Here is a 24,962-nt window from a genome sequence, read left to right as displayed (position 1 = left end):
AGATGTATTTTAAACAAAACCAATGTGAACAAGAAATAAACTTGATTTGTTACATGTGCAATAAACAATATGCTTGAAGGCTGTAAATACATTTGGTCAACTCAAGCTGTCTAGGCAGAGGCACCATTTAGCAGACTTCAGCATTTTCTTTAGTAACTGTGCATCAATGGGAGCGCCCTATATGTAAATGGTAAATGGACTTGAGTTTATAACGCTTTTCTAGTCTTCTGACTGCTCAAAGTCTTTTACATCGCATGTCACACCTACACACATTCAGATTCAGATTACACATTCAGCATTAAAAACCTAGAGCATTTTTTACTTTGCAAATCAACCCCTTTGTGCATAGTTTGTTGTTTTCAGAACCCTTATTGAGTCTTTACTGATTTGTCAAATTGTTTTTGCATTTGAACTTATCACTACCAACATGTACAATTTTGCTACTATAAGTCAAATCCTTACATTTAAAAATCACATACAATTCATTGTTACTTTACCTATTTTTAACTACTTGGGGTTGAGTTAATCAAATGCTTTGATTGAACTGAGTAATTCAAGACTGTATCTGTGATCAATGTATTCCTTTTTTACATAATGATGCCAGATTTTGTAGTATGCTGATATTGAAATACAGGACTATTATTTCAAAGTTCAACACCAATCAGAGTACTGGGGTATAGAAATAGGCCTGTGCTGTTGTTAATACTAAACTCATGACTAAACTGTGATTTTACAGGAAAATACCCAGTTTGGCTGCATTGGCTTTAAGTCAATAGTCCTAAAGTTTTATTTAAAGTGTCTTGATTTTTTTTTCCTATTCTTCACTGTAACTGTATAGAAACTGTTAAAATTAGAGCAAACAAACCATTTATGTCAGCCCAAAATCTGAGGATTTTGAGAAAAATTAAAAACAGTGCCGTTGCTCAGGGCTTCTAATCGGTGGAGTTACAACAAATAAATAATGTGTAGAGAAATGTGTAACTGTAAGTGCACATAGAAAAGACCCAGCAGTAAGCATGTGGAGTGCTATAAGTTAAATGAACACAGCCTGACCACTCACAGCAGAAAAAAAACGTGCATACATTAATGCAAAGTCAGATCCATGGAAATAGCTCCAATTTTTATTATTTTTTTAGATGAGATGGCAACAACACAACTTTGTGTTTTAAAACATTGTACGACATCTTGACGAATTTTATTGGATTCTATATGTTTAGTTTTTTAAGTCAGCGGAAACTACGAAATCAAGTTCCGCCTTTCCTGCTGTTGCCGAGCAACAGAGGAAGCTTATGTGTTATCATCGTTTCAGCTCTCCGAAGAAGCAGCTCATTAGCTTGTGCTAAGCAATGGAGGTTGCGATGGACCCTATGTTTTTGGCTTGGAGCTATTTCAGGAGGAGAAAGCTCCAGCAATGTTCAGAAATCTGCTCAACAATTCTACAAGAAAGCCCGTACGACCAGGTACTGTGGCGTCGTTAGCAGGGCTAGCCATGTATGCTAGCGATAATCCACTGGAGAAAGCCTGTTTGGTTTCTACCATTATCGCACGGAATCAGTATAATCCCGTCTCTTCGAGTCACTGTCATTTACTGAAAGACCATCTGGCTGATATTTAATTTGCTCTGTACACCAAAATGCATCTTTACTTTTGCTTGGACAAATTCCTCACTACTTTTTCACATGTTTTTTTTCTCCGTATCTTTCTTCCATTCCTTCTCTTTACCTGTCCTCAACTTACTTCCTCTCTCACATACTCACTGCATGCTATTTAAGGACTCCTCCATGCCTATCTCTGAGGTAACTGTTGCTGCATAAACTGTCATCCTTCTTTTTCATGTGGGCTTTATAGTACAACACAGTTCCTGCCTGTAAAACGTGGGCAAACTTAATGATTTGACATTGTGTGTGTTTTGCAGGCTGCATGGAGCATGAAAACCCGTGCTCTCACCGAGATGGTGTACATTGATGAGATTGAGGTCGACCAGGAAGGAATTGCTGAGATGATGCTGGATGAAAGCTCAATTGCTCAAGTTGCACGTGAGTTAAGACTCCTTTCTATATTTTATACTTTGGGGAAAAAATGTTACTCAATGGTTGCATTTGTTTGATCTATACATCTTTACTTTATTTAAGGACCCGGAACATCGCTTAGGCTTCCTGGCACAAGTCAGGGTGGCGGTCCCACACAAGCTGTCAGGTACTACACAATTTTTGTATAATGCGTCAGAATGTGTATTAGATAAGATAGATCTGATTTTTTTCCCCCTTAATGTTTCAAGGCCTATGACACAAACTGGGCGCCCTATCACAGGATTTGTGAGACCCAGCACACAGTCAGGGCGTCCTGGGACAATGGAGCAGGCTATCAAAACCCCACGCACTGCAAGCACGGCTCGCCCTGTTACAAGTGCTTCAGGCAGATACATTCGCCTGGGAACAGTGAGTAAATATGTCTGTGTCTGCATATACTTTACAGGCTTCACATGAAACACAGTTATGCTTTTCTAATAAGAGGCTGAGCAAATTTCAATTTTTTTTCTCAATATTTGTATTTCACTGACCTGTGTTTATAGTATTGTCAGCTACATCTTAGGATATACAGTTGATACTGTAAGACAAATTCAACTTGTGTACTGTATCTTTGCAACTTTTCAGCCGTTTTTTCACGTTTTATTTTACTGTGTTGGTTGCAAAGAAAGTTTGATACCATTATCATAACATTTTGTCCTATTGTTTCTCCAGGCATCAATGCTTACCAATCCAGAAGGACCATTTATAAACTTGTCCAGAATTAATCTGGCCAAGTATTCCCTAAAGCCTAATTTATCCAGGGTAATGTTGAGACTGAGACTTTCACAAATTTGTCAAGTTCATTGTGTTTTTCCATTCATGTTAAGTAACTAGAGTGTTTCTTTCTCAGACTCTGTTTGAGTACATCTTCCATCATGAAAACGATGTGAAAAATGTAAGTGTTGCCATGTTGTTTTAGTGCATGTTTCAATTGTTAAGTATTTCCCATGTGTCACAGATGTATCTTTCTTGCGCAGGCTTTAGATTTAGCTGCTCAAGCTACTGAGCATGCTCAGTTCAAAGACTGGTGGTGGAAAGTTCAGCTGGGGAAATGCTACTACAGGCAAGTAACTCAACAAGTACCCACATTTAGTTAGCTCAAGATTTCTTTAATCTTTGAATGTTTTTTTGTAGTGGAAGCAATAAATGTTTCTGTCATTTGTAGACTAGGTTTATATCGGGAAGCAGAAAAACAGTTCCGATCAGCCCTCAACCAGCAAGAGGTGGTGGACACATTTCTCTATCTTGCGAAGGTAAGGACTATCATTGCTTCACTTCACTTCAACCACTACTGTACAATTGAAAATAATCTTTGGATGACACTGACTTTGTTTACTAAAAATGTGGCATGTTTCCCATAGGTGTATCAGCGCCTGGATCAACCAATAACAGCTCTCAACCTTTTCAAACAAGGCCTGGATCACTTTCCTGGTGAGGTTACCCTTCTAACAGGAATCGCCCGCATACATGAGGTACTAAATATAATGTGGTATTTACTATAGAGTCTACTTATTCCTGTCTGCAGATACAAGGAAACAATATGCATATCTTTACTGTGCTATTGTTGCAGGAGATGAACAACATCTCATCAGCCACAGAGTACTACAAAGATGTCCTGAAACAGGACAACACTCATGTGGAGGCAATCGCCTGCATCGGCAGCAATCACTTCTACACTGATCAGCCTGAGATTGCTCTGCGCTTCTACAGGTCAGATTAGCTTTTTTGCATAACTTTTGCGATTCATTGTTAGAGTATGTGAAGTTGTTACGCATCTATTCAATTCACTTCTCTCACTTTCAGGCGGCTGCTTCAGATGGGGGTGTATAACTGTCAGCTTTACAACAACCTGGGCCTGTGCTGCTTCTACGCCCAGCAGTACGACATGACACTTTCCTCCTTCGAGAGAGCACTAGCTCTGGTGGCAAACGATGAAGAGCTGGCTGATGTCTGGTATAACATCGGACATGTGGCTGTGGTGAGTAAATTATCTTGAAATAAATCCCAGAATATCGCATTATTTTATCTATCTAAGAAAAAAATAATGCAGATTATTTAGCAAACAGAACTCACATGTTATCACTGGACCGATGAAAGTAGGTTGGCAGAGAGTTCACATGTTCTTTTTCCGTTTTTTTTGTGATCAAATGTTTTTATTTTTATTTGAACAATGGAGGCATAACATTGTAAATCAAAGAAAACCATTAAGTCACTTTTTTCCTCCATTCGCAAACCCCCTTTTCCGTTTTTACAGGGCATTGGAGACTTGACTCTGGCCTACCAGTGTTTTAAACTGGCTTTGGCTTTTAATAACGACCATGCTGAGGCCTACAACAACCTGGCTGTGCTGGAGCTGCGCAAAGGTCGCATTGAACAGGTGAAAAAATAGTTTATGGATTTTAAGTCCTTTTGAATAACATGAGGTACTTAGGCAACACATTGAATGATGCATATGAATGTGGGTGAATGGAGTAATAGTGTTGGACAGTTGGGCATTTCACATAGCAGCCTCTGCTATCAGTGTGTGAATGTGACATGTAGTGTAAAGGCACCTCGATTAGTTAGAAGACTGGAAAAGCTCTATAAATGTCCTGGTCTATTTTCCATTCAACAAAATGGAACAGTTGAGTCTCTGATGGAGGATTGTTTTTCAGATGCCTCTGCAATTTCCTCATATACAACTCTAAAAAAGGAGAAAATATATATATTGTAATGTAAAACCGATTTCTGTCTTTTGAATGAGATGAAATATGTCAAAAGTGGTGGAGACAAGCTCTTGAGATTCAAATAAGGCCGTTTCTGTCAGATTTTCTTTTCTTCTTCAGAATGTGATCCAATATTCGAGTTAAAAATCAATGACTGGTTCTCCTTTCCCACAGTCTAAAGCCTTCCTTCAGACTGCTGAATCACTAGCTCCTCACATGTATGAGCCACACTACAATCTCTCCATTCTCACCGAAAAGGTAATGTCATGCTACTTAATTCGTTAATATATCTAAGCTGTAAAGTAGCCGACTGTTTCATAGAGATTATGCTTTTTTTTACTCAAGCTGACGAGATGTTTTATGTCTGTTTCCAGATTGGAGACCTTCAGGGCAGCTACACCGCAGCACAAAAGTCTGAGGACTCTTTTCCTGAGCATGTCGACACTCAGCAGCTTCTGAGGCAGCTTCGGCAGCACTTCGCTACGCTGTGAGCCACTGGCCAACATTCTTAAAAAGCAAGTTGTGGTGTGAATAGAAAGTTAACACAGATCAGGGAAAATGCAATGGTAGGTAAAACTAAATGTTTGAAGGTTGACCGGTTAGTCAGCCACTAAAAGACTTCAGTTTGTTTTATAAACGGTATTTCCACTAAATTACCAGCTTATCAGTAACACCTTCCGGAAGGCTCGATTTTTGATTTGCAGCTTTTTTGCTCAGCTTTGTCTTACCTACAGAATCCACTGTCAGGAATGTCTCAGCTGTTTGCACCATTGTTGGCCAATTCCAAGATTTTGAAGAAGTAAATAAGGGAAATTGCTGGATGATCCATTGGTTTATAGCCTAATATTTAATTATAACTGTCTGTGACACTTACATTTGTCATCTCTTTAAATACTGCTTTTTCGTATAATGAGCAGTTTATGTGAAGGTGTGTATTTATGATCAACTGGTAACTTAGTGTACAGATCTTTACCATAGTAATACACTGTCTGTACTGTAAATGTAAAAATTGTATTTATTACAGTGAACGAGGAAACTTACATTTTATAGGTCATTTCATCAATGTAATGTATTTTTCATATTTGTACTCTTGCTATTTTGTAGTGTCGACAACGTGGATGTGACAATAAAAAGAGCAATACGGGAGAATGTTCCTCAAAGAGTGAAGTTTAAAGAATTACACCAAAGGTTATTTATGAAATAAAAGCGTTAACTGGCAAACCTCGGTGCCATTTCACAAATCCATTTCAGGTGATGAAGGCATGGAGCATCATTCCAGGCTAAAAAAGGGTTGCTTCTGGGATACGTAGCTGCACAGTCCTCGTTACCCTGATTGTTGGGCTCTCCAGTGTTCCAGAAGCTAAAACAAATTATAGGTCCCATTTAATATAATACATTTATGTTCATATCAGCTGTCACTTGACATATAACAAATGTAATTACGTCTTTATTTAAAATAATTGTATCACTAAATCTTTAGGGATATGTTGGTAACTGTCTGGTTACCTGTTAGTCAGTCTTGTTCCATCAAGCCATTTCCAAGTCCCTTCCTCCTCCACATCTCTCAGTCCAATCCAGAAACCACTTTGGGCTCCCACAAAGTTATATTTACGTATCAACTCACTTACTGCAATCTGATAATACCAAAAACACACACACACACACACACACACACATTCAATTAGTTTGTTGAGTTGATAACCCCTCCTCAGAAAAAGCAACCGTTGAATTGCCAATATTTTTCCAGGAATGTCAATGTCTTTTTCAAACTGCGGAGTCTTACCTGTTTCTCTCTGCTATTTATCACTGCCAAGTCGCCTCCTTGCTTCCTGCAGAAATTCCTGGCCTCCTGCCATGTTTTGTGCACGAAAACACTGGAGAAAGGGAAGTAGTAGCATGCTGAGTTCATGAAAGTCCATCCTGCTAAACAGTGTCTGCAGCCCTCCTCTGTTGCCAAAGAAAGTGGACAGATGATGTGTTAATGGTCGATTATGCATTTATAAATGTAAAACATAGTAAGCTCATAGTCAAAGTATCTAAAGTATTCAAGACAAATAAAAAGTCTCACTTATCATAGGCAGGTGTGATTTCAAAGTTGAAATTTCAACTTGAATGTTGTCGGCCTCCTTTTCATAGGACTTGCATGTTCTTGTCAGGTGTTCCATCTCCCACTCACTAAGTTGCTGCTCATAGATTGCATTCGCCAACTCTTTCTTGGCTTCATCTCGTCTTTGGATAGCAGTGTTGTAAGAAGCATGTAGTTTGGCCAACTCAGTGTTGATGTCCGTTACTAGATATAGGCCATCTGTAAGTTTGTAATCTGTAAATGGGACAGATTAAGTTTCACTTCAGCAAGTTTGTCGTTTTTGTCAGTAGCTCCTTGATGCTTAGCGAGTAGCTAACAATAGTCTGTGATCGAGGGTTCTTTTCCGCTGATGTGAGTGAACAAAAGCAGGCAGTGTGAGGTCCCTAAAACCAAATCAAAGTTGGAAGGTGTGCTTACTTTTACCCATCTTAATTGAGAGGATATTGCATTTATTTACAGCTTTAAAGTTAAACTTTTATTGACTGCAGGTCAACCTCCTTTTGTTGACAGGCAGTAGCACAGTCCAACTTTCTGACAAACAGTTTTACATGATATATATTCATTCAATACTCTTTAGCAAAGCCTCCAAGTTATTTAAAATCAACTAAAAACTATGACAGCGCCTCTTTAAGATTCCTGTCTTTTTGTAATTCGTTTCAAGTAAAGCGAGCAGCAAATTGAAATGTGTTTTCAGATATCCTGAAATATATAGTGATATCAGTCCCTGGGACAGAAGATTGACAAATGAAGAGTAACTCACAGTAGACGCCGAGGCCGATATCAACTGCTAGAAGAATGAGAGCAAGCACTCCCAGGCTTAATGTAAGCAGTTTGTAACCTTTCAAACTGGATTCAGGCCTCACCATTGACATGGACACTACACAGAGAAGTGTTGGATCAATGTGAGAGACAAAATCTTGTCACAATACTGTTAACGATACAACATTCTCAAGTGATTATAAAGACAACCGAATAATAGCTAACATATAAGCTCGTGTGGTTTCAGTGGTTTCCCTTACTTTTGAGTTATAAAAGCTATTTAGTGAATGATTTAAAAAATCTATGCATTTAACACCATATAGGAGACCAAAGATGCATATTAGGAATGGTACATAAAGTATCAAAGTGTTTTTTCTCAACTAATTAAGACCTGGTATGATATTTTAAAAACAGAAGCACAAATTCTTTCTGAGGTTAGCAGTGACAAATTAGATGTCTGTACCTTGTTGTTCCTCCTGGTTTGAGTCCGGAGTATTCTCATCTGCACTGAATTCCTCTTCACTTATCAGTTTGATGAATCTGCCACCATCTGAATTTTCTCTGTCATCCATTTTGACTGCAAAGTGGAGGGCAGACTCTTGTGTTTGCCCAAAAGAGATTAGATGTTGGGACATTGCCCTGTGTGTGAGAGTGTGCGTGTTGCGTTACTTTATAAACACAAAAATCGAGCTCATTTGTTACATATTCACAGAGTGCAGGCTCCAACACATTCTTATTTCCTTGTTTATTTAAACATTCAAGCATGATATGACATTTGTTAAGAAGTCACAGTTTTATTTAGTCAAGCAGGGTTCATCAAATAATTATTTTGCAATGATATTTTCTTCCATTGACAACTATTATAGTAGCACTGCACACAGATGTCTGTAGTATAACTTAAAGATGCTAATTTCTTAAGGTGCCGTTTCAAGATTTATGCGGATGCATATTATTTTCACGTTCTTTTGATTTTATCATGAGCGTGGCTGCTTCTCACATATCCAGTTATATTGGTGGTCAGCACAGTTCCCATTGTACCACATCCTGGTGGTGTCAGAAAAGTAATAAAGAGCTGCACAGTTCCCACTCTGAGGTCCACTGGTCTTCGGCTGTCCACTTTTCCAGTACCTTTTATAAATAAAAATCGTTCAAAGAAGAATCGATGTCCCATGTATTCATTATAATTGGGGATATTTCATAACACTTTAAGGAAGTAAAATGTGTTGATAATCTGAAGGATGCTTACATTGTTTCCACTTCAGTCACATTGTTCACCCACATCCATGTTCCCCTTGTAGCCACATCAGTGAGGCCAATCCAAAATCCTTTCTCCCACCACTCACCGCCGCCACTCTGACTTGGAAGGCTGGCAGCAATGAGTTGCTGTAGAAAGCAGACACATGAGTCTATACCCTAATGGCTTATCATCTTATCAAATATACCATACCATGCCCCCCCCCCCCCCCCAAAAAAAAAAAGCAACACTAGCTTTTGCTCAATTTTGTCACAAATTGAAATCAAAGATGTAAGACTTTTTCTAAGCATATGAATACCAATTTCTCTCAAATTATGTTACCAAACTTGTAAAAATTTGTGCTGAGAAAATCCATCCACATGACTTGTGGCATAGCAAGATGTTGATTAGGAATATACCTCAACAGCTTTTGCCAGTGAATAGAATGACCATTTCCGAAAGTCATTTCCAAAGCACAATAAAAAGCCTTCCTAAATGTGCAGTTTTTTCTTAAAAAGATACATTTGTTAGGCATATCTTTCTTATAGAGTTGATCAGGTTAGTCCACTCCTCTTCAATGGCTATGGAAGTTGCTGGATATTGGCAGGAACTGGAAACACGCTGTCGTATGCACTGCTGTTATCATGCTTCAACATGAGGTGATGGTGGTGAATGAATGGCACATCAACGGGCCTCAGGATCTCGTCAAAGTGTCTCAACGTATTCAAAATGCCATCAATAAAATGCTCCTGTGTTCATTGTTGTGTTCATACACTTGCCCATTTCATAACCCCATCACCGCCGTTGACAACTCTATTTACAACGATGACATCAGCAAACCACTCACCCACACAACCCTATCTGCCATCTGCCCAGTGCAGGGAAAATTGGGATTCATCCTTGAAGAGAACAGTTCTCCAAAGAGCCAGACACCATGGAAGGTGAGCAATTTCCCTGATTCGAACGATAACCAATTCCTTTAAATGGTTTGTGGAGAGATTCTTTGGCAATGCAAACTTTTCACCAGCCGTCCAGTTGGCTGGTCTCAGACAATTTTTCAAGTAAAGATACCTAATGTTGAGCTCCTGGGCTGATGTGGATTACATGATGTCTGAGATTCTAAGGCCGGTTGGATATCTAATGCTTAGAAATGACTCTGGGAAATGATTCAATTCTTACAAAACAGCTCTGGTGAGTGTCGTCGTCAAAATGTGAGGCTTTTGTGACATTGTGCTGTGTGATAAAAATACACATTTTAGATTGACCTTTTATTGTGAACACCCAAAAGCACATCTGTGCAATAATCATGTTGTCAGTCATTGTGGACATCATTTGAGAGAAATAGTCCTCGTGTGTGCATATTGTGCATTTATATTTTTGTTCACTGTTTGTATATGTTTTTCTCACTTGTAACTTGTCCTCAAATGTGACACTTTTTTTCAGAAACATGTGAGGCAAACACCATCAGTGTCATACACAATCTCTTAGGAGATATAAGAGACTTATCCTTTCCTTCAGTTTCGACCCACCTGCTCTTGTAAGTCATTGATCACCAGCAGTTCTCCTCCTTTACTGACACAGTCCGCTCTGCTATCCTGCCAGTTCTTCTTGGAGTTGGTCTCATTGCGAGAAGAAAAATAATAGCAGGACAATTTAAGAAGACTCCATCCTGGTTGGCATCTATCACAGTTTTCCTCTGATGCAAAAGGAGATTAAATACATTAAAAAAGTGATTCATACAGTAGGCTGTTTTTTTAACATATTGAAATAGTGTTGTAGCTACTTATAGGCTGCTTGATACATTAAAAGGTGGACCATTTCAATCCTGGTATTGGATTGTTTTCAGGCAGGGAAAATGTGTTAGTCTGCTCACCTAATGAAGATTTATGGGACTGCAGCTTTTCTCTCTCTTTGTGCAGTGTCTCAATCTGCCTCTGAAGCCTGTCCATGCTGACCATGTGCTGCTTCATTTGTAGCTTTAGTTGAACTTGATCGACGTGCTGTTTTGCAATTGCTGCCCTGGCTTCCAGTGTAGCTTTGATTATACCGCTTTGGTTGCGGAGATAATTCATTTCAATGATGAGGGGTGTTGCAGCTGAAACAGGAACCTGAAAGTAGCTGGCTCTGGCACCTGAGGCAAAAAAAACCCAAACAAACATATAATCCCAAAGAGATCTGGTAAAATAAATGCGGGTTGACAAAGTCTGTTGGTTGGTCCACCTCTAATGAGCTGACAGAAATAGCTGAAAGATCCATTAATCAATATATTTACTGGCAGAGTATAAATAACGACAGTTTGGATCATTTATTTAGCTTTTAAACTTACTGTTTTCTTTAGGCTTTCAAAATATGACGTTATTTTTTGTGGTTTTTTTTAGTTTTATAGACAATATTTTTCTTTTTTTTCTGTTTTTCTGTTTCATACTGTCTTTTGCTGTTTTTAACTGCATATTTTAAGATTTTCATATGTAAAGTGCCTTTGAGCATTTGTAAAAGCACTTACAAATATAATGTATTATTATTATTATTATTATTATTATTATTGGACCATGATACGCCATCATGGCCATCACGACTATATATGTCACCATGTAGAGTTACATAACCCTGCAGTATCACATCAAATTGTAATGCATTAAATCAGGGCTGAATTGAATTACATGAACCCAACTATCTCAGTCATCTAATTATACAAAAGATAACCCGGAAATGTGCTAGAGGAAAGCTGTAGTTTCTGCAACTTACAGTAAATACCAAGGACAACAGAAGCCATCAGCAGAACTGCATTCAGCAAGCTGAGACTCAGCATGACCAGTCGATGGCGTGGTAATGCAAAACAGCTTCTTCCTGTAAACAGGCAGTGATAACATTCCTCTGAGTGAACATATAAATTGTTGATTTAATCTTTTACCAAATTCTAAACCAAAGCTTAAGACTGTTAATTAAGGACTTCGACACAATGACTATTAACCCTCTGATACAGAGCTTGATAGAATTGATAAGAATTATTATGTGAAATCTAAAACCATGGATATATTGAACATAACTGCAATCTGTTTGTGATTTATGTCCTTTAATTATGTGATATCAGAATCTGATTACAGGAGGAAATAGGGAAAAGGTCCTATGGCAGTGTAGACGTTAGTTTAGATGGATTTTAGTCAATAACTGTAGAAAAGTTAATCATAAAATTGTAAGGTTTTCTGTACCTCTGAATATTCCATGGTGAGAACCTGCATGCCTGTATTGGTTGAAATTTTGAGAAATCGTCTGTCTTGATAAAATGTTATCCTCAGCTTCTGTCTGCGACTTAAACTCCTCCATTATGTTGGTGCAAACAGTTCCTATTGATCTGCTCGTCCTCTGCTTATACCAATGATAAGGTGTGTTTGTGTGTGTGTGTGTGTGTGTGTGTGTGTGTGTGTGTGTGTGTGCGTGTGTGTGTATATGTGTGTGTGTGTGTGCGAGTGTGTGTGTGTGTATGTGTTTATTTTAACCCTTGTTTCACCTTTGTGCCTATAAGTTGACTGTTAGTTAATGCTTATCACTGCATTAACTAATGTTATTAATTTACCCTTATTGTAAAGTATTACCAATATCAGTAAGCTATTATATTCTTTTCAGGGCAGTTTAGCTTAGAATCTGAGCTAATATTTGAAGAAATGAGTGATACCACTTTAAAAGAAATCTCCTGAGCTGTGGTAGGATGATTTCAAATCAAAAGTTAAGATGGTCCTAAAATATTACCTATTATCACAATGTAAGTTTACATTTTCTAATTATTGTATAATTTCCAATATTGTTTATTTGAAACATATACATAGAGATTAACGTCAGTTAAATGTTGTATTGAGATGCTGATTTGACTGTCTGATGCTAAAAAATGCTATCAGCATTTTATTATGCTCATTATCTAATATTTACAGCTGGTACCTTGTGAAAAAAGAATACTACTCACAACAACTACAAATTAACTTCACTCATTTTTGTTATAAAACATTTAAATGGGAAAACCAGCAATGTTACCCAGGAAAAATTAAGGAAATACCATTCAGTGGTCTCGAGAAGACCACTGAAATGGTCTCATTATCACAGGGAAAAAAACATTGTCATCATAAGGTAACAAGACATTCATCCATTACTTCAACCATTGTTTGTTGAAAACAACCAGAAAAGATTTATTGTCTCAGAGGCAAACAATCCTACAAAAAAAAAAAAGACTGTTTCTCTCCCCAACTAGTTTGGCTCCATTTCACATAACCATTCCTTTTCCATTCTGCAATCAGAGTCAAACCACGTTCTTGTAGGGTTTTTCATGTTTACAACTGCCACACAGGCCCCATCTGGTGATTCTTGGTTGTTGGGCTCTCCCAAATTCCAGAACCTAAAGAAAAGGAATATTAAATATATTTACTGTAAATAATATGTATATACAGTTAATACGTTAAGTTGTGTTTTAATTTGGATACGTTTTCAAAACTATTCATACAATCATTTACAGGATTCATGATCGTTACAGTTTATAAAGTTGTTGCCCATGAGCCATTTATCTAGGGAACACTGAATTCCTGGGAACATAGAACGTTTGAACGCTAAACAATAGCAATTCTACAAACATGCAAAGAGTGGCTCAGGGCTCTTACCCTTGATCGCTCAGTGTCACTTCATTTGACCACACCCAACTGTGCACCGACCGGATATATATTAGGCCAATCCAGGCTCCCCTTAGTTTGCTTGTTTGCAAACTGTGATCAATTTTTGGTAGAAACTCAAAGAGATTTAGCTATGTGGAAAAAGAGTTTAAACAAATATATAAAGTTATTTTTTTTCACAGAATACATTTGTGCAAAAAAAAAAAAATCTACTTCTGACTGATCTAGAAACAACAACAACAACAACAACAACAACAACAATATTTTAGATATCCATCCACAACACACTAAACTCACCTGCTTTTCCAAGCTATCAATCACTGTAAGATTGGCCCCCCGGCTAATACAGTCTGCCCTGCTATCCCACCAGTTCTTGAAGGCACTGGTTTCTGATAGAGAATGGAAGTAGCACGTGGAGTTGATTAATTGCCATGCTGGAAGGCATCGTCCACAATTACCTTCTGTTGAACAAAAAAAGAGAGTTATAATGTTACATCATCAAAGAAAAGTTTATGTCAGAATACATCAAAATAATCCGACAACTTCTTACGAATATCCGTTAACTGAGACTGCAGTGTTGCTTTCTCCACATCTAGACTCTCAATCTGCCTCTGAAGTCGGTTACAAAGAGTCTGGTTCTGCACCATCTGCAATTTATCCTTTTCATTCTTTCTGAGCTCCTTTTCTAATGCTTGCTTGGCTTCTTCTTGGGATCTGACGGCATCGGCAAGCATTTCATGAAGTGTCTTAAATTCTATTAAAAGGATTTGTGCATCTCGGTCTGAAGCTGACACCTCATTAAATTTAGCACCTGTAAGCAGAAAAAGATAGCTTTGTGTTGATACAAGCTTGGTTAACCTGTTGAAAGTTTAATAAAAACATAAATAATTAAATTGTTAATCACAGTGTATCACAAAGTGACTCTAGGGTCATAAGCTATACAACACCTTGGATTGGATGTACTCACAGTAGATCCCAATAACAACAGCAGTTAACATCAGAATAGTGTTGAGCAGCCCCAGACTGACGATTACCAGTGAATACAGTGGGAAACTCCTGGACCCAACTCTGACTTTGCTCATAGATCCTACAAACAAACATGCTGTGAGCTGGAAGTAGGATACATAGCTGGAAAGCATATTTTTTAATATTATCAAAGGCCGTTTTGATCAATTGGGCCTACCTTTGTGTCCAGGGTTACAGGGCATTGAAGTTTTATCAGAATTTAAAGTCATGTCTGGATGTCTCTCGGGTCTTCAGGTTTTCACAAAACCTCCACAGCATACCATTTGTATCTGCTGTGTCAATATTACAAAACTGCAAGTGCGTAGTTTGTGTGTGTGTGTGTGTGTGTGTGTGTGTGTGAAGCTAATGTATTAAGATAATTGTTATTTTTGGTTTAAGTGGTGCCTCGTAGAGTTTACTGTTGCCTAAGTTATGTCTTTAAGGTTTGGTTTTGGCCCACAGGCCTGGTTGTTTCATTTTTACTTTAATATATCTGATTAAAGACCATGGTAAATAAATCAACTGAAAGCCTAAATCAATGCAAAGACAGCTTTATAAAAAATAATAGATTTAATGTTGGATTGTGTTTGTTTGTTTTGTATTTGATACTTAGAATTGGCCACGTTTTTCTGATGAAGTTTTCTGATTGGTCCAAAAGATCTACTTCAAACAAAGTTTTAAATTAATTGTCCAGAAAACCAAATTACAACAGGGATACAGCTGCATGCTAAATCATATTGTGAGTTTGAAACTCATGGTATTTTCAAAGTTAGGCCTGTGTTGCATAAGCCTCACACAGTTGCGTAAAATAATTGTTTGATTTGAAAATACATTTTCAATTCAATATTTATTATTTGTTGTTTTGTATTGAATGCACTATTTGAATATTTTATTGCTAATATTATGAGAATTCACATAATTATAAAATGTCTGACAACTAATTTATTGTAAGTGTTGTTATGCTATGTTTTGGCAATATTGGTTTTATTACATTCATACCCCTTGCACCTTTGATGAAAGTGACTTCCTTATTTTTTGCTCGAGTAAATACAATAAAGAACACTTCAAAATGATATTTAAATTTTAACCTGCCAAGTAACCTTTCTGGCAGTTTCCGGGTTTGAGCAAAGAAAAGTAAGGACATGTATTCGTGGTGGTGCTTTTTATATATATATATCCGCTCATTATTTTGCAGACTAAAGGACTTCCTTTTGCTGGTATAAAAGGTATTTTGTTTTGCTAGGCGGCGCTGTATATCCGTCCTCCTAACTGTTCACTGTTAACACTTTCAAGCTGACATATAACTAACAAGACAAAACAGGAAATTAAGTTTGCTGCCATCGTAAAACATACCAACACATGTTCGAGGTTGTAGCTTTTATTTTGAAAGTTCACAAGGTTGACTGGCCGTCCTCTTTTTTATTGTGTCATGCTTGATGGGAGTGTAACAACTACAGTTTCACGTATTTTTGCTACGTTGTTGCTTCCTCAGTTTTCAGACAGCCTCGAGTCTTCAGCAGACAGTCTGGCTCAGACGGGGGTTTTCTGTCAGACGACACAGGTAACATGGTAGACGACGTGTGTGCGGCTTGTTTGTAGACGTCTTTCAAGAGAAGTTGTCGTCAGGCCTGTGCGGGGTTATTTCCATCACGGCCACGGGCAAACAAGTCCCTGGACACGAAATGTCACTGGATGACTATGAAAGACATTTCGACTCGCTAAATTCAGATTTGTGCGGCGGGTCTGTGGTCAGTGAGCGATCAGCGTCGAGCACGTTTAATGGCGAAGAGGAGAAGCTGCATTACATTCCTATCCGGATCCTCGGGAGGGGGGCGTTTGGTGAAGCAACCCTGTACAGAAGAACAGAGGTAACTTACGTTCCCTTTCTAACCAGTTCCAGTTTTAGGTTAAAGAAACGTGCATAATGCCATGCTGCACGTTGTCGTACCTTTATACAACTAATAAGAAAACATGCCTCCTGCAACTTTTTAAATTATCCACAACTTTTTTCTGTTCAGACGTATTTTTCTTTTTTCTTTAAATGAAGACTATTTTACTTCACTGTGAAAATAAATCTTAGCTAGATTTAACATTAATGTCCTATTAATTGTGACCCATCCTCTTTAAATAGTGGATCACTATTACAAACTGTAGGCTTGAGAGGATGTGTCCGGATATCTGAACTCCTCAGTGTTTCTTAGTTTTCTTGCCCCTGTGAGAAATTCTTTAGTGGAACAAGAAGCCTTTCCCATATATCGCCTCTTTATCCTGTGGCAGGTGTTTTTTTTGTTTTGTTTAACCTACTGAAGTCTATTTCCTGTCATGATATTCATACAAATTGTATTTTTACACATTTATTGATGACACAAAGACAACAGGTCCTTCTGATTACATGTTTGAAGAATGGAGGAAGCGTGAATGCATCTGATCCCATCTCCTCTCCATTAAATTATTAACTCAGCATAGGTATTAGTATACATACATAATAAATGTGTAGTGTATTTTTACATCAACATATAAACATACACATATATATATAATTTACAACCATAAAACTATAAAATATGTTCAACAGAATGGTCAATGCATTTCATGTATTAACCATTTCTCACATATTAAAGCTTATATCATCTCTTTAATTTTTTAGAAATAGGTTTTAGTCCCATAATAATGATATATTGTAATAAATGAAATATGTTTTCTCTGCCACCCAATAACACCTTGTTATATATAAATACGTATTTACATATATATACACAGTACCTACGCAGTGGTCAGCAGCGAGGAGCTTCCTGGTTCGAATCCTTGTTGGATAGAGCCTCTTTGTGTTGAGTTTGTATGTTCTCCCTCTCTGGGTACTCCGGCTTCCTCTCACAGACTAAAGGCATGCTTGTTAGGTTAATTGGTGACTTTTAATTGTCTGTAGGTGTGAATGTGAGTGTGACTCGTTGTCGGTCTCTGTTTGTCACCCGTGTGATTGACTGGCAGGCAGTCCTGGGTGAACGCTGCCTCTTACCCAGTAACAGCTGGGATCGGCTCTGTCATCCCCGCAACCCCAAACAGAAAAAACTGTGTAGATAATGGATGGATGGATGGATGGATGAATAAACAATCAATAAAATCCCCATCAATGACAGTCTTACTGTCTTATGGAGATCATGGATTCTACATTGAGGCTCACAGTGTGTTATTTGTCCTCTTTTGCTTCCCATAGGACAACTCTCTGGTAGTATGGAAGGAAGTGGAACTGAACTCACTCTCAGAAAAGGACCGGCGAGACGTTACGAACGAAATAAGCATCCTGTCCATTCTGGAGCACAACAACATTATAGCCTATTTCAATCACTTCATGGATAAAAACACGCTCTTCATTGAGCTGGAGTATTGCAATGGTAAGTGAATACTGTGACTGTGTCCACAGGGGATTAGGATACACTTGAAAGTGGATCATTTGTGATGGATTGTGACTTGGTTTTACCTCCACAGGAGGAAATCTTTACGATAAAATTGTTCAGCGGAATGGGAAACTTTTTAATGAAGATGTAAGTGGCAACATTTGATAGGCATGAATTTTATTACAATGATTCGCTGCGGACAATTTACTTTGAACATGTTTCTTTAGGTTGTCATTTGGTACCTGTACCAAATTGCTTCAGCAGTGGCCCATATTCACAAGGCTGGGGTCTTACACAGGTTTGATGTTCAGCTTATTTACTGGCTTTAAAGGAAGAATGTTTGACTTTTTGACCCAGTAGCTGTCGCCCTCGCATTAAACATACACCAGCATTAAACCAAAACAACCCCTCTCCACTCTCATTCACACGAAGGAGTTAGCAATTACAATGCACCATCATTTTCCTCGAGATGCAACTGCCTGTGTCCTGTATTGTTGTGTTAGCTTGCTAATGTTAGCACACGTTGGTTAACTCAAAGCTTCACATTGCACATACGTTAACACAGAATGACCTTGTTCTAAAGTTACATGACATCCACATAAGCAGTGATTAGTCTATGTCATTCTTCTGTTCTGTGACTAAAACAGCTTCATACACAAGGCCGTCCCATCCATGTAAACATGATGTAAACGTGCCTCTAACAACAACACAGCTAGCAGGACACACACTAGTCACTCATTGTAGACAGTCATGACTCAGAGAGACGTGTACAGTGGATATATTTGATTTCTGCTGTATTTATGCTTTTTAGTGAATCTATTGGTTTTCTCATTTTCTTCCAGAGATATCAAAACTCTGAATATTTTCCTGACAAAGACTGACCTCATCAAGCTAGGCGACTATGGCCTTGCGAAGAAGCTAGACTCTGAATTCTCAATGGCAGAGACTGTAAGTGAAGATGTTTTATTGAAATGTTTGCTTTCACATGGTTAAATACTCTCATGGTCTCTGCGATGTGCGCGCTCTTTTTTTCCCAATTTGTAGAGGACAACAATGCATAGAAACAGTAGATTTGTTTTGTCATCCCAATGGATGCTGCCATATTTGATGAGATTAGAGATGGTGGAGTTGATGACATATTATGTGAGACTGCAGATATTTGCTTCACAGTTGTTTGAAATCTCTCCCTCAGCATCGGCGTGAAACGATGAGTCATTGTGTCCTTTCTTCCTCTGTAAATCCAGTGTGTGGGAACTCCATATTACATGTCACCTGAGTTGTGCCAGGGATCGAAGTACAACTTCAAATCAGACATCTGGGCCATGGGTTGTGTAGTTTTTGAGGTCTTAACACTTACAAGAACATTTGATGCAACGGTAAGAGTGATAAATGTGAAGACAGATTTACCATTTGTGGCATAAATAAGTAAACATTTAGATTTTCCCATTAGGAATTATTTGTTCTTCTGTTTTTGTCCACTAGAACCCTCTGAACCTCTGTGTGAAAATAGTCCAGGGGAACTGGACCATGGATGTAAACCCGGATGTTTATTCTCCTGAAATTATCAACCTGGTGTACGAGTGCCTTGATCAAGTGAGTGTAGAGAGTAATCAGAGAATTGTGTTATTTCAGATGAGATAGATCACTGTTAAGTTTTTGTGATCATTGTTGTTGCAGGATCCTGCAAAGAGACCTACAGCGGATCAGATTCTGGACCAGCCATTCATCTCCTGCCACAGACAGTGAGTTGGTGAAAAGGGGGAGGGATGCTTTCTTTATTTCTCTCATGACAAAATATTTCACATCCTGATGGATGCTATGAAATTCAAAACTTCATGACAACTGAAAACTTCATTCTCTGTTTAGGGAGCATGAAGAGCGAGTTGCCCTGCTCAATTTAGCGATGAAAAAACCAAAGTAAGTTGTAAACATTTGTTTAATATCCTCCACTGTAAAGCCTGTTGGTACTTTTATTAAAACTGTTTCTTGTCCAAAGGCTGAGCACAGTGACTGACACCCCCGTTGCTGTGGTTACCACACGCTCAAGGGAGGTATATTTCTGGGGTGGTGGGAAGTTCACCCCCCAGAAACTGGATGCGTTTAAAGGAGGCAGCGGTGCTCAACATGTGTGTGCGGGGGAAAGTCATTTTGCAGTGGTGTCAGTGGAGAAGGAGCTGTATACTTGGGCTGTGAGTGTTCATTCATCACTCTTGGTGGTGTGTGTGTGTGGGGGGAGGGGGGGGGGGTTTGGGGGTGTTACTGGATTCAGTTGATGTTGCATTTCAACCATTCCTTCAGAATGTCCAATGTGGAGCAAAGATGGTGGGCCAGCTTGGACACGGAGACCAGGCCTCGTACCGACAGCCAAAAAAGTTGGAGAAGCTGCAGGGGAAGGCCATCCGGCAGGTGGCATGTGGGGCTGACTTTACTGCGTGTGTCACTGGTGAGGGTCTTGAGCTTTCTCTAAAAAAATGGAAACCTTCAGGATAAAAAACCTCATCATTTGTCTGAGCTGTTCTACTGCTGCTTTTTGCAGATGAGGACCAGATGTACATGTTCGGGTCGGACTATTACGGCTGCATTGGAGTGGAGGGCGAGCTCGGCAGTGAGATTCTGGAGCCGGTGCTTTTGGAGTTTTTTGAGGAGCGTCCTGTGCGTCAGGTGTCATGTGGAGACAACCACGTGGTGGTCCTGACTCAGGCTGGGGACATTTACTCCTGGGGCTGTGGAGAGTATGGTACGAAAGGTTCATGAATTTACTTGAACTGGGAGCACCTTCCTGGTTGTTTTTCTAGTTTTAACTGTAGCCAGGAGATGGAGACAGAGACCCTGTTGTATGTACACTACAGTCACACTAAGATTTCCAAGTCAAAATGGCTCTATTTTCCTGTTGCAGGGCGTCTGGGGCTGGAATGTGAAGATGACTTCTCTTCTCCAATGCAGGTAAGATTTTGTTTCCTGTTCGTGCCTGTTGTTGACTCTGCATCAAGATGCGAAATAATTGAAGAGCCTGTACATTGATTAGGATTTAAGCATTGTGAAAACAATTGTTTTTTTGAGTATATTACTCTCCTGTCTGTTTTTTACCAGGTGGAAATCCCGAAAGGCGCCACAATCTCCTCGGTGTGGTGTGGCAGTGATGGAACCTTCTTTTTGACAGAAGCTGGCAAAGTGTTGGCGTGCGGAAACAACGAATTCAATAAGCTCGGACTGAACCAGGGAATCTCTGGTCTCAAAAATCACCTTGGAGAGGTACTAGGTTAGACTTAAAGGCGGTGAATATTGAGACTTCAGGTGATACAGCTATTGATTAACCCCCCCCCCCATATCACACCAGGCATACCAGGGGATTCCGTACATCACCACACTGACCTTGGCAAAGCAGCTGTCACGGTTCAAGATTCAGGCCATAGCTCCAGGAAAAACTCATACTGCTGCAATTGATGGTACCAGAAAAATAGCCAGATATTCCTCTTCCAATTACAACGATTTAAGAAAAACAACAACTTTGTTTCAACGTTTTTACTTTGCAGGACGCGGTCGTCTGATCACGTTTGGTTGCAACAAGTACGGACAGCTGGGTGTGAAGGACTTTAAGAAACACCAGGGTGTCCAAGTCCTCGTTGGAGCGTTTGGGGGGAAGATTGTGACCAAACTGTCTTGTGGAGACGGCTTCACCATTGCAGCCACTGAGGGTAAGAATACAAACAGTCTTGAACTGCATATTTGGAGAAAAAAAGATAGAGTTAGAGTTTCGATTTCATGTTAAGTTAATGTCAGATTTTTTTGACTTCCAGAAGCCACTTCACCAGGCATTTTTAGTCTTGACTATCATCATGTGTTTTTGTTTCTTGTAGACAATCAGATCTTTGCGTGGGGAAATGCAGGCAATGGACGCCTGGGGATGCCTGCTGATAAGGGATTTGGCTCAGAGGTGTGTCCTTCAATGCCAAGGCCCATCTTCGGTTCCCTCCACCATGTACCTGACTTGTCTTGCCGTGGCTGGCACACCATTATCATAATGGGTTAGTGATCACAACCTGGCACATGTTTCCTGGTGCAAACACATGTATGTTAATTCATACTTTCTCTCTCTTTTTGCAGAGAAGGTGCTCAACTCCAAGACTATTCGATCAAACAGCAGTGGAATATCAGTCGGGAGTGGTAACTACTTGTCTTTTGTCACTTTGTGTATTGATTAATAAGCTTTACTTGATTAGCAGGATCTACATTGTTTCTGTGTGTGTTTATATACAGGACTGGACCAGGAGGCTTCAACCTCCACAGTGGATCTGGACATAGAACCTGGTTCAGATTCAGACTGTCAGGACAGGGGTCTTGGGGGCACAATGGAAGACAATACAGAGGAGTGTTTCATGGGGACAATGTCTGGGGCAAATCAGACTGGGGACAGCTCCTGCCCGCTCTGGCTTAGAAAGGTTTGCTAACATCTAACAGGAGTAAAGAAATGTCATAGGACAGAACTAATTGAATGAAAGTTGCAGTTTTCTCATTCAGAGTGGTTCTCATCCAACAGGAGCTCGAGGACGCAGAGTTCATCCCCATTCCACACGACTCCGATCTGCCCTCTCCTGACCAGCTCCCGTCTTTCTCTGATAGCGTCACTCTTCCTTATGAGGAGCTAAAGGAGCTAAAGGCGGCAGCAGCAGCAGTCAGCTTTAACACTGGCTTATCGGTAATACCAAAATGAAGATTTCAAAATAGATTTCACGTTGTTCATTCTGCATTTTTGAAAATTGTGGGGTTTTTTCTCCCAAACAGACAAAACGAATGACCTGTGATAAAGTCAATGGACTGAAGGAGGCTGACTGCTCCGAAGAAGAAGAATCTGGCGCATGCTGTGAAGCAAGTAGTGAGGTCTTGCAGGTATAAAATATGCAAAATAACAATGCAAACCACGATCCAATCAGTGCACATCCGTAGAGTTTGACACAAGAACTTGTTTTGCAGCTGAGAGAAACAGTCGCTCATCAAAAGACGAGGATCCAGATGCTTGAGAAGCAGGTGAGACTTTCCACACAAGTACCCGACAAGCAGTTTCTAATTTGAATGTTCGTCTCTGAGCATGTTTTCCTGCCTGTATCTAGGTTGACGAGCAAAAGAGGGAGAACGAAAGGCTCTTGGCAGCAATCAACCGTTCAACGCTGCAAGATGCAGGATGTGAAAATAACAGAAACAGTCACTCTGACGGAATGCCCCGGGATGGAAGGGGAAAAGGAGATGGGTTCACTTACCACGGAGGCCGATCTGCTGGAGCCGGCGTGTGAGATTTTAAAACCTGAAGATGTCTTCACAGTGGGTGAATTGTTGAAACTTGTTAAATAAAACAAGTTGCGTAGATAGGAGATGGAGGTTCAGCAGTGTTGTTGCCTCAGTTCATTCGCAACGGTTACATTACAGTATACGTGTTGGACAGGGCCGCGAGGTGAATGATTACAAATAGTTGCATCAAGTAATAATGTAAATTACATTGTAAACTCTTCCGTGCCTACCTGTTTGGAGTGATCTGGCTATGTTCACAGATTCAAATGTTGGCTGGATTCAACATGAAGGGTCAGACCTGCGAGAGACAATCCATTTACTGGTCATAGTGTTACTGCGCAATGTTAAAGTCAACGTCTTTGTAGTACAGGTGTTGGCTTTAACGGAGGTAAACATTGTGGTTTCAGCCATCAGTGCCTCTGATAATAGTATTTATAGCATAAAAGATGAGAAGAGCTTTTCCTACCAGGAAACTGTTTGCTGATTTATGCAAAGACTCTTGTTTGTTGTCCTCAATTATGAAGAGATGTGGGGCCCACATGATGTCATGATTTATTTGAACTCATGTAGCACCAAATTCCATCGAGGAAACATTGGAATTTAGTTATCTTTGTTTTTCTTCTCATTTCATAATATTGAGAAGCGAAAACAATAAAGACAAAGCAAAGCCTCTAAAACTTATTTCTTTGTATTCATCAGACATGTATGAACCAAACGTATTCATATTATCGTTCAAATATTGTGCAAGTTTGCTTTTTTTGTCAAATAAAAGTGTTTGTCTCGAACACGAAACTACTGATTCATTTTGAAACCATTTTTAAGCTTGTGGTTTCTTTTTCTTCCAGCTGTCTTTGACTTTTGAATTCTTGTTCGTGCAGCACATGAACAGTTTTTCTTTAAATGCAAAAGCATTTTAAAGCAAATGTTACATGGCTGACCATAAAGCTGCATTGTTGTCGTTTCTTCTTGCATTTTTTTCAATTCATAACTTTTTTCTGTCCATGGTACTTTCTGAATAATGTTTGACTGTATTTTGCATCATTTTTTAAAAGCAGATATGTTATTTTATTATTATTGTCTTTATTGTTTGGTTATGAAATTGTTTTGATATTTGGGGGTTCTAAACCTGTCAGTTTGCTTACAAGCTGTTGACTTGTGCTCGATGAAATGAAAGATGTCACCAGAGTAACACTGGCAGTATCTCACATAGTAACATGTAATTTTTATTTACAATGCCTTAGCAAGCTATTGAAACCAAAATAAGTGCAGAAGAGATCATGCTGTGCCTTACGTTCTTTTTATACAGTGTGTTGACAGCATTTAAATATAAGGTTTTCTTTTCACAGTTAACCAAATATTGTGGAAATGTAACTGTATAAACACTCCCTACACAGATGCACTGTTCAGTCGTTCTTTGTGTATTATTCTAAATAAAACCTATAGCTGTCTTATTTTATGAGTGTTTTGTCAGTATTTCCATCTGAGTGAGCTACATTATATTGTTGTTCTGAATCTCATGTGCTACTCTTAAAAGAGCAAAAAACTATCTTCGACCTGGAGGGAGGGGCCACTCCAGCCTGCACACAAGCCAATGCACCAGATGCTGCTTAGAGACAGGCCTGCCTAATGTAGCATCCCCATACGACACAAAAAGTAAATCAGATTTATTAAAAGGCTTCAATGTGCGGTGAACAAAGTACTGGACGACCCTCACTGGGCACAGGTTGTGAAGCCGTGCCTCCTCAAGAGAGAGATGTGGAGGAGGACTGAAAGC

At 39.2% G+C, this 24,962-nt stretch overlaps 4 protein-coding genes and 1 long non-coding RNA gene across 5 annotated transcripts; 2 read left to right on the top strand and 3 right to left on the bottom strand.

Moving 5' to 3' along the window:
- Positions 1-1,259: 1,259 nt before the first annotated feature.
- ttc8 (tetratricopeptide repeat domain 8) lies at positions 1,260-5,923 on the top strand. The gene is made up of 14 exons (XM_079369135.1): positions 1,260-1,460; positions 1,916-2,036; positions 2,133-2,196; positions 2,279-2,438; positions 2,742-2,831; positions 2,920-2,964; positions 3,047-3,132; positions 3,235-3,322; positions 3,431-3,541; positions 3,640-3,779; positions 3,873-4,047; positions 4,324-4,446; positions 4,949-5,032; positions 5,149-5,923. Exons 1-14 carry the CDS (start codon positions 1,347-1,349, stop codon positions 5,263-5,265), a joined length of 1,518 nt encoding a protein of 505 aa, XP_079225261.1. The 5' UTR covers positions 1,260-1,346; the 3' UTR covers positions 5,266-5,923.
- On the bottom strand, positions 5,772-8,594 carry LOC306840083 (uncharacterized protein). The gene is made up of 6 exons (XM_079369136.1): positions 8,083-8,594; positions 7,621-7,737; positions 6,843-7,094; positions 6,558-6,721; positions 6,281-6,408; positions 5,772-6,134 (listed from the first exon to the last, which is right to left on the bottom strand). Exons 1-6 carry the CDS (start codon positions 8,252-8,254, stop codon positions 5,984-5,986), a joined length of 984 nt encoding a protein of 327 aa, XP_079225262.1. The 5' UTR covers positions 8,255-8,594; the 3' UTR covers positions 5,772-5,983.
- On the bottom strand, positions 8,350-12,168 carry LOC306840084 (C-type lectin domain family 4 member M-like). The gene is made up of 6 exons (XM_079369137.1): positions 12,063-12,168; positions 11,599-11,700; positions 10,727-10,984; positions 10,383-10,549; positions 8,866-9,002; positions 8,350-8,747 (listed from the first exon to the last, which is right to left on the bottom strand). Exons 2-6 carry the CDS (start codon positions 11,660-11,662, stop codon positions 8,594-8,596), a joined length of 780 nt encoding a protein of 259 aa, XP_079225263.1. The 5' UTR covers positions 11,663-11,700; positions 12,063-12,168; the 3' UTR covers positions 8,350-8,593.
- A 925-nt stretch (positions 12,169-13,093) lies between these two features.
- Positions 13,094-14,778, bottom strand: LOC306840725. The gene is made up of 6 exons (XR_013781366.1): positions 14,689-14,778; positions 14,473-14,592; positions 14,056-14,316; positions 13,803-13,966; positions 13,497-13,636; positions 13,094-13,237 (listed from the first exon to the last, which is right to left on the bottom strand). It is a non-coding gene; the product is annotated as an uncharacterized lncRNA (long non-coding RNA).
- An 871-nt stretch (positions 14,779-15,649) lies between these two features.
- nek9 (NIMA related kinase 9) lies at positions 15,650-24,639 on the top strand. Its single transcript, XM_079370663.1, has 23 exons — positions 15,650-16,378; positions 17,725-17,902; positions 17,997-18,052; positions 18,133-18,203; positions 18,748-18,853; positions 19,150-19,281; positions 19,388-19,498; positions 19,583-19,647; positions 19,772-19,822; positions 19,902-20,094; positions 20,204-20,348; positions 20,442-20,642; positions 20,802-20,848; positions 20,996-21,157; positions 21,243-21,351; positions 21,439-21,600; positions 21,763-21,930; positions 22,010-22,069; positions 22,163-22,344; positions 22,443-22,601; positions 22,688-22,792; positions 22,877-22,930; positions 23,014-24,639. The coding sequence occupies exons 1-23, from the start codon at positions 16,193-16,195 to the stop codon at positions 23,191-23,193; spliced, it is 2,883 nt and encodes a 960-aa protein (XP_079226789.1). The 5' UTR covers positions 15,650-16,192; the 3' UTR covers positions 23,194-24,639.
- Positions 24,640-24,962: the final 323 nt, after the last annotated feature.

Source organism: Symphodus melops (assembly GCF_947650265.1).
Source record: "Symphodus melops genome assembly, chromosome: 19".
NCBI lineage: Eukaryota > Metazoa > Chordata > Actinopteri > Labriformes > Labridae > Symphodus > Symphodus melops.
The sequence above is the reverse complement of the archived record's forward strand: the minus strand, read 5'-3'. Positions and strand labels throughout refer to the sequence as shown.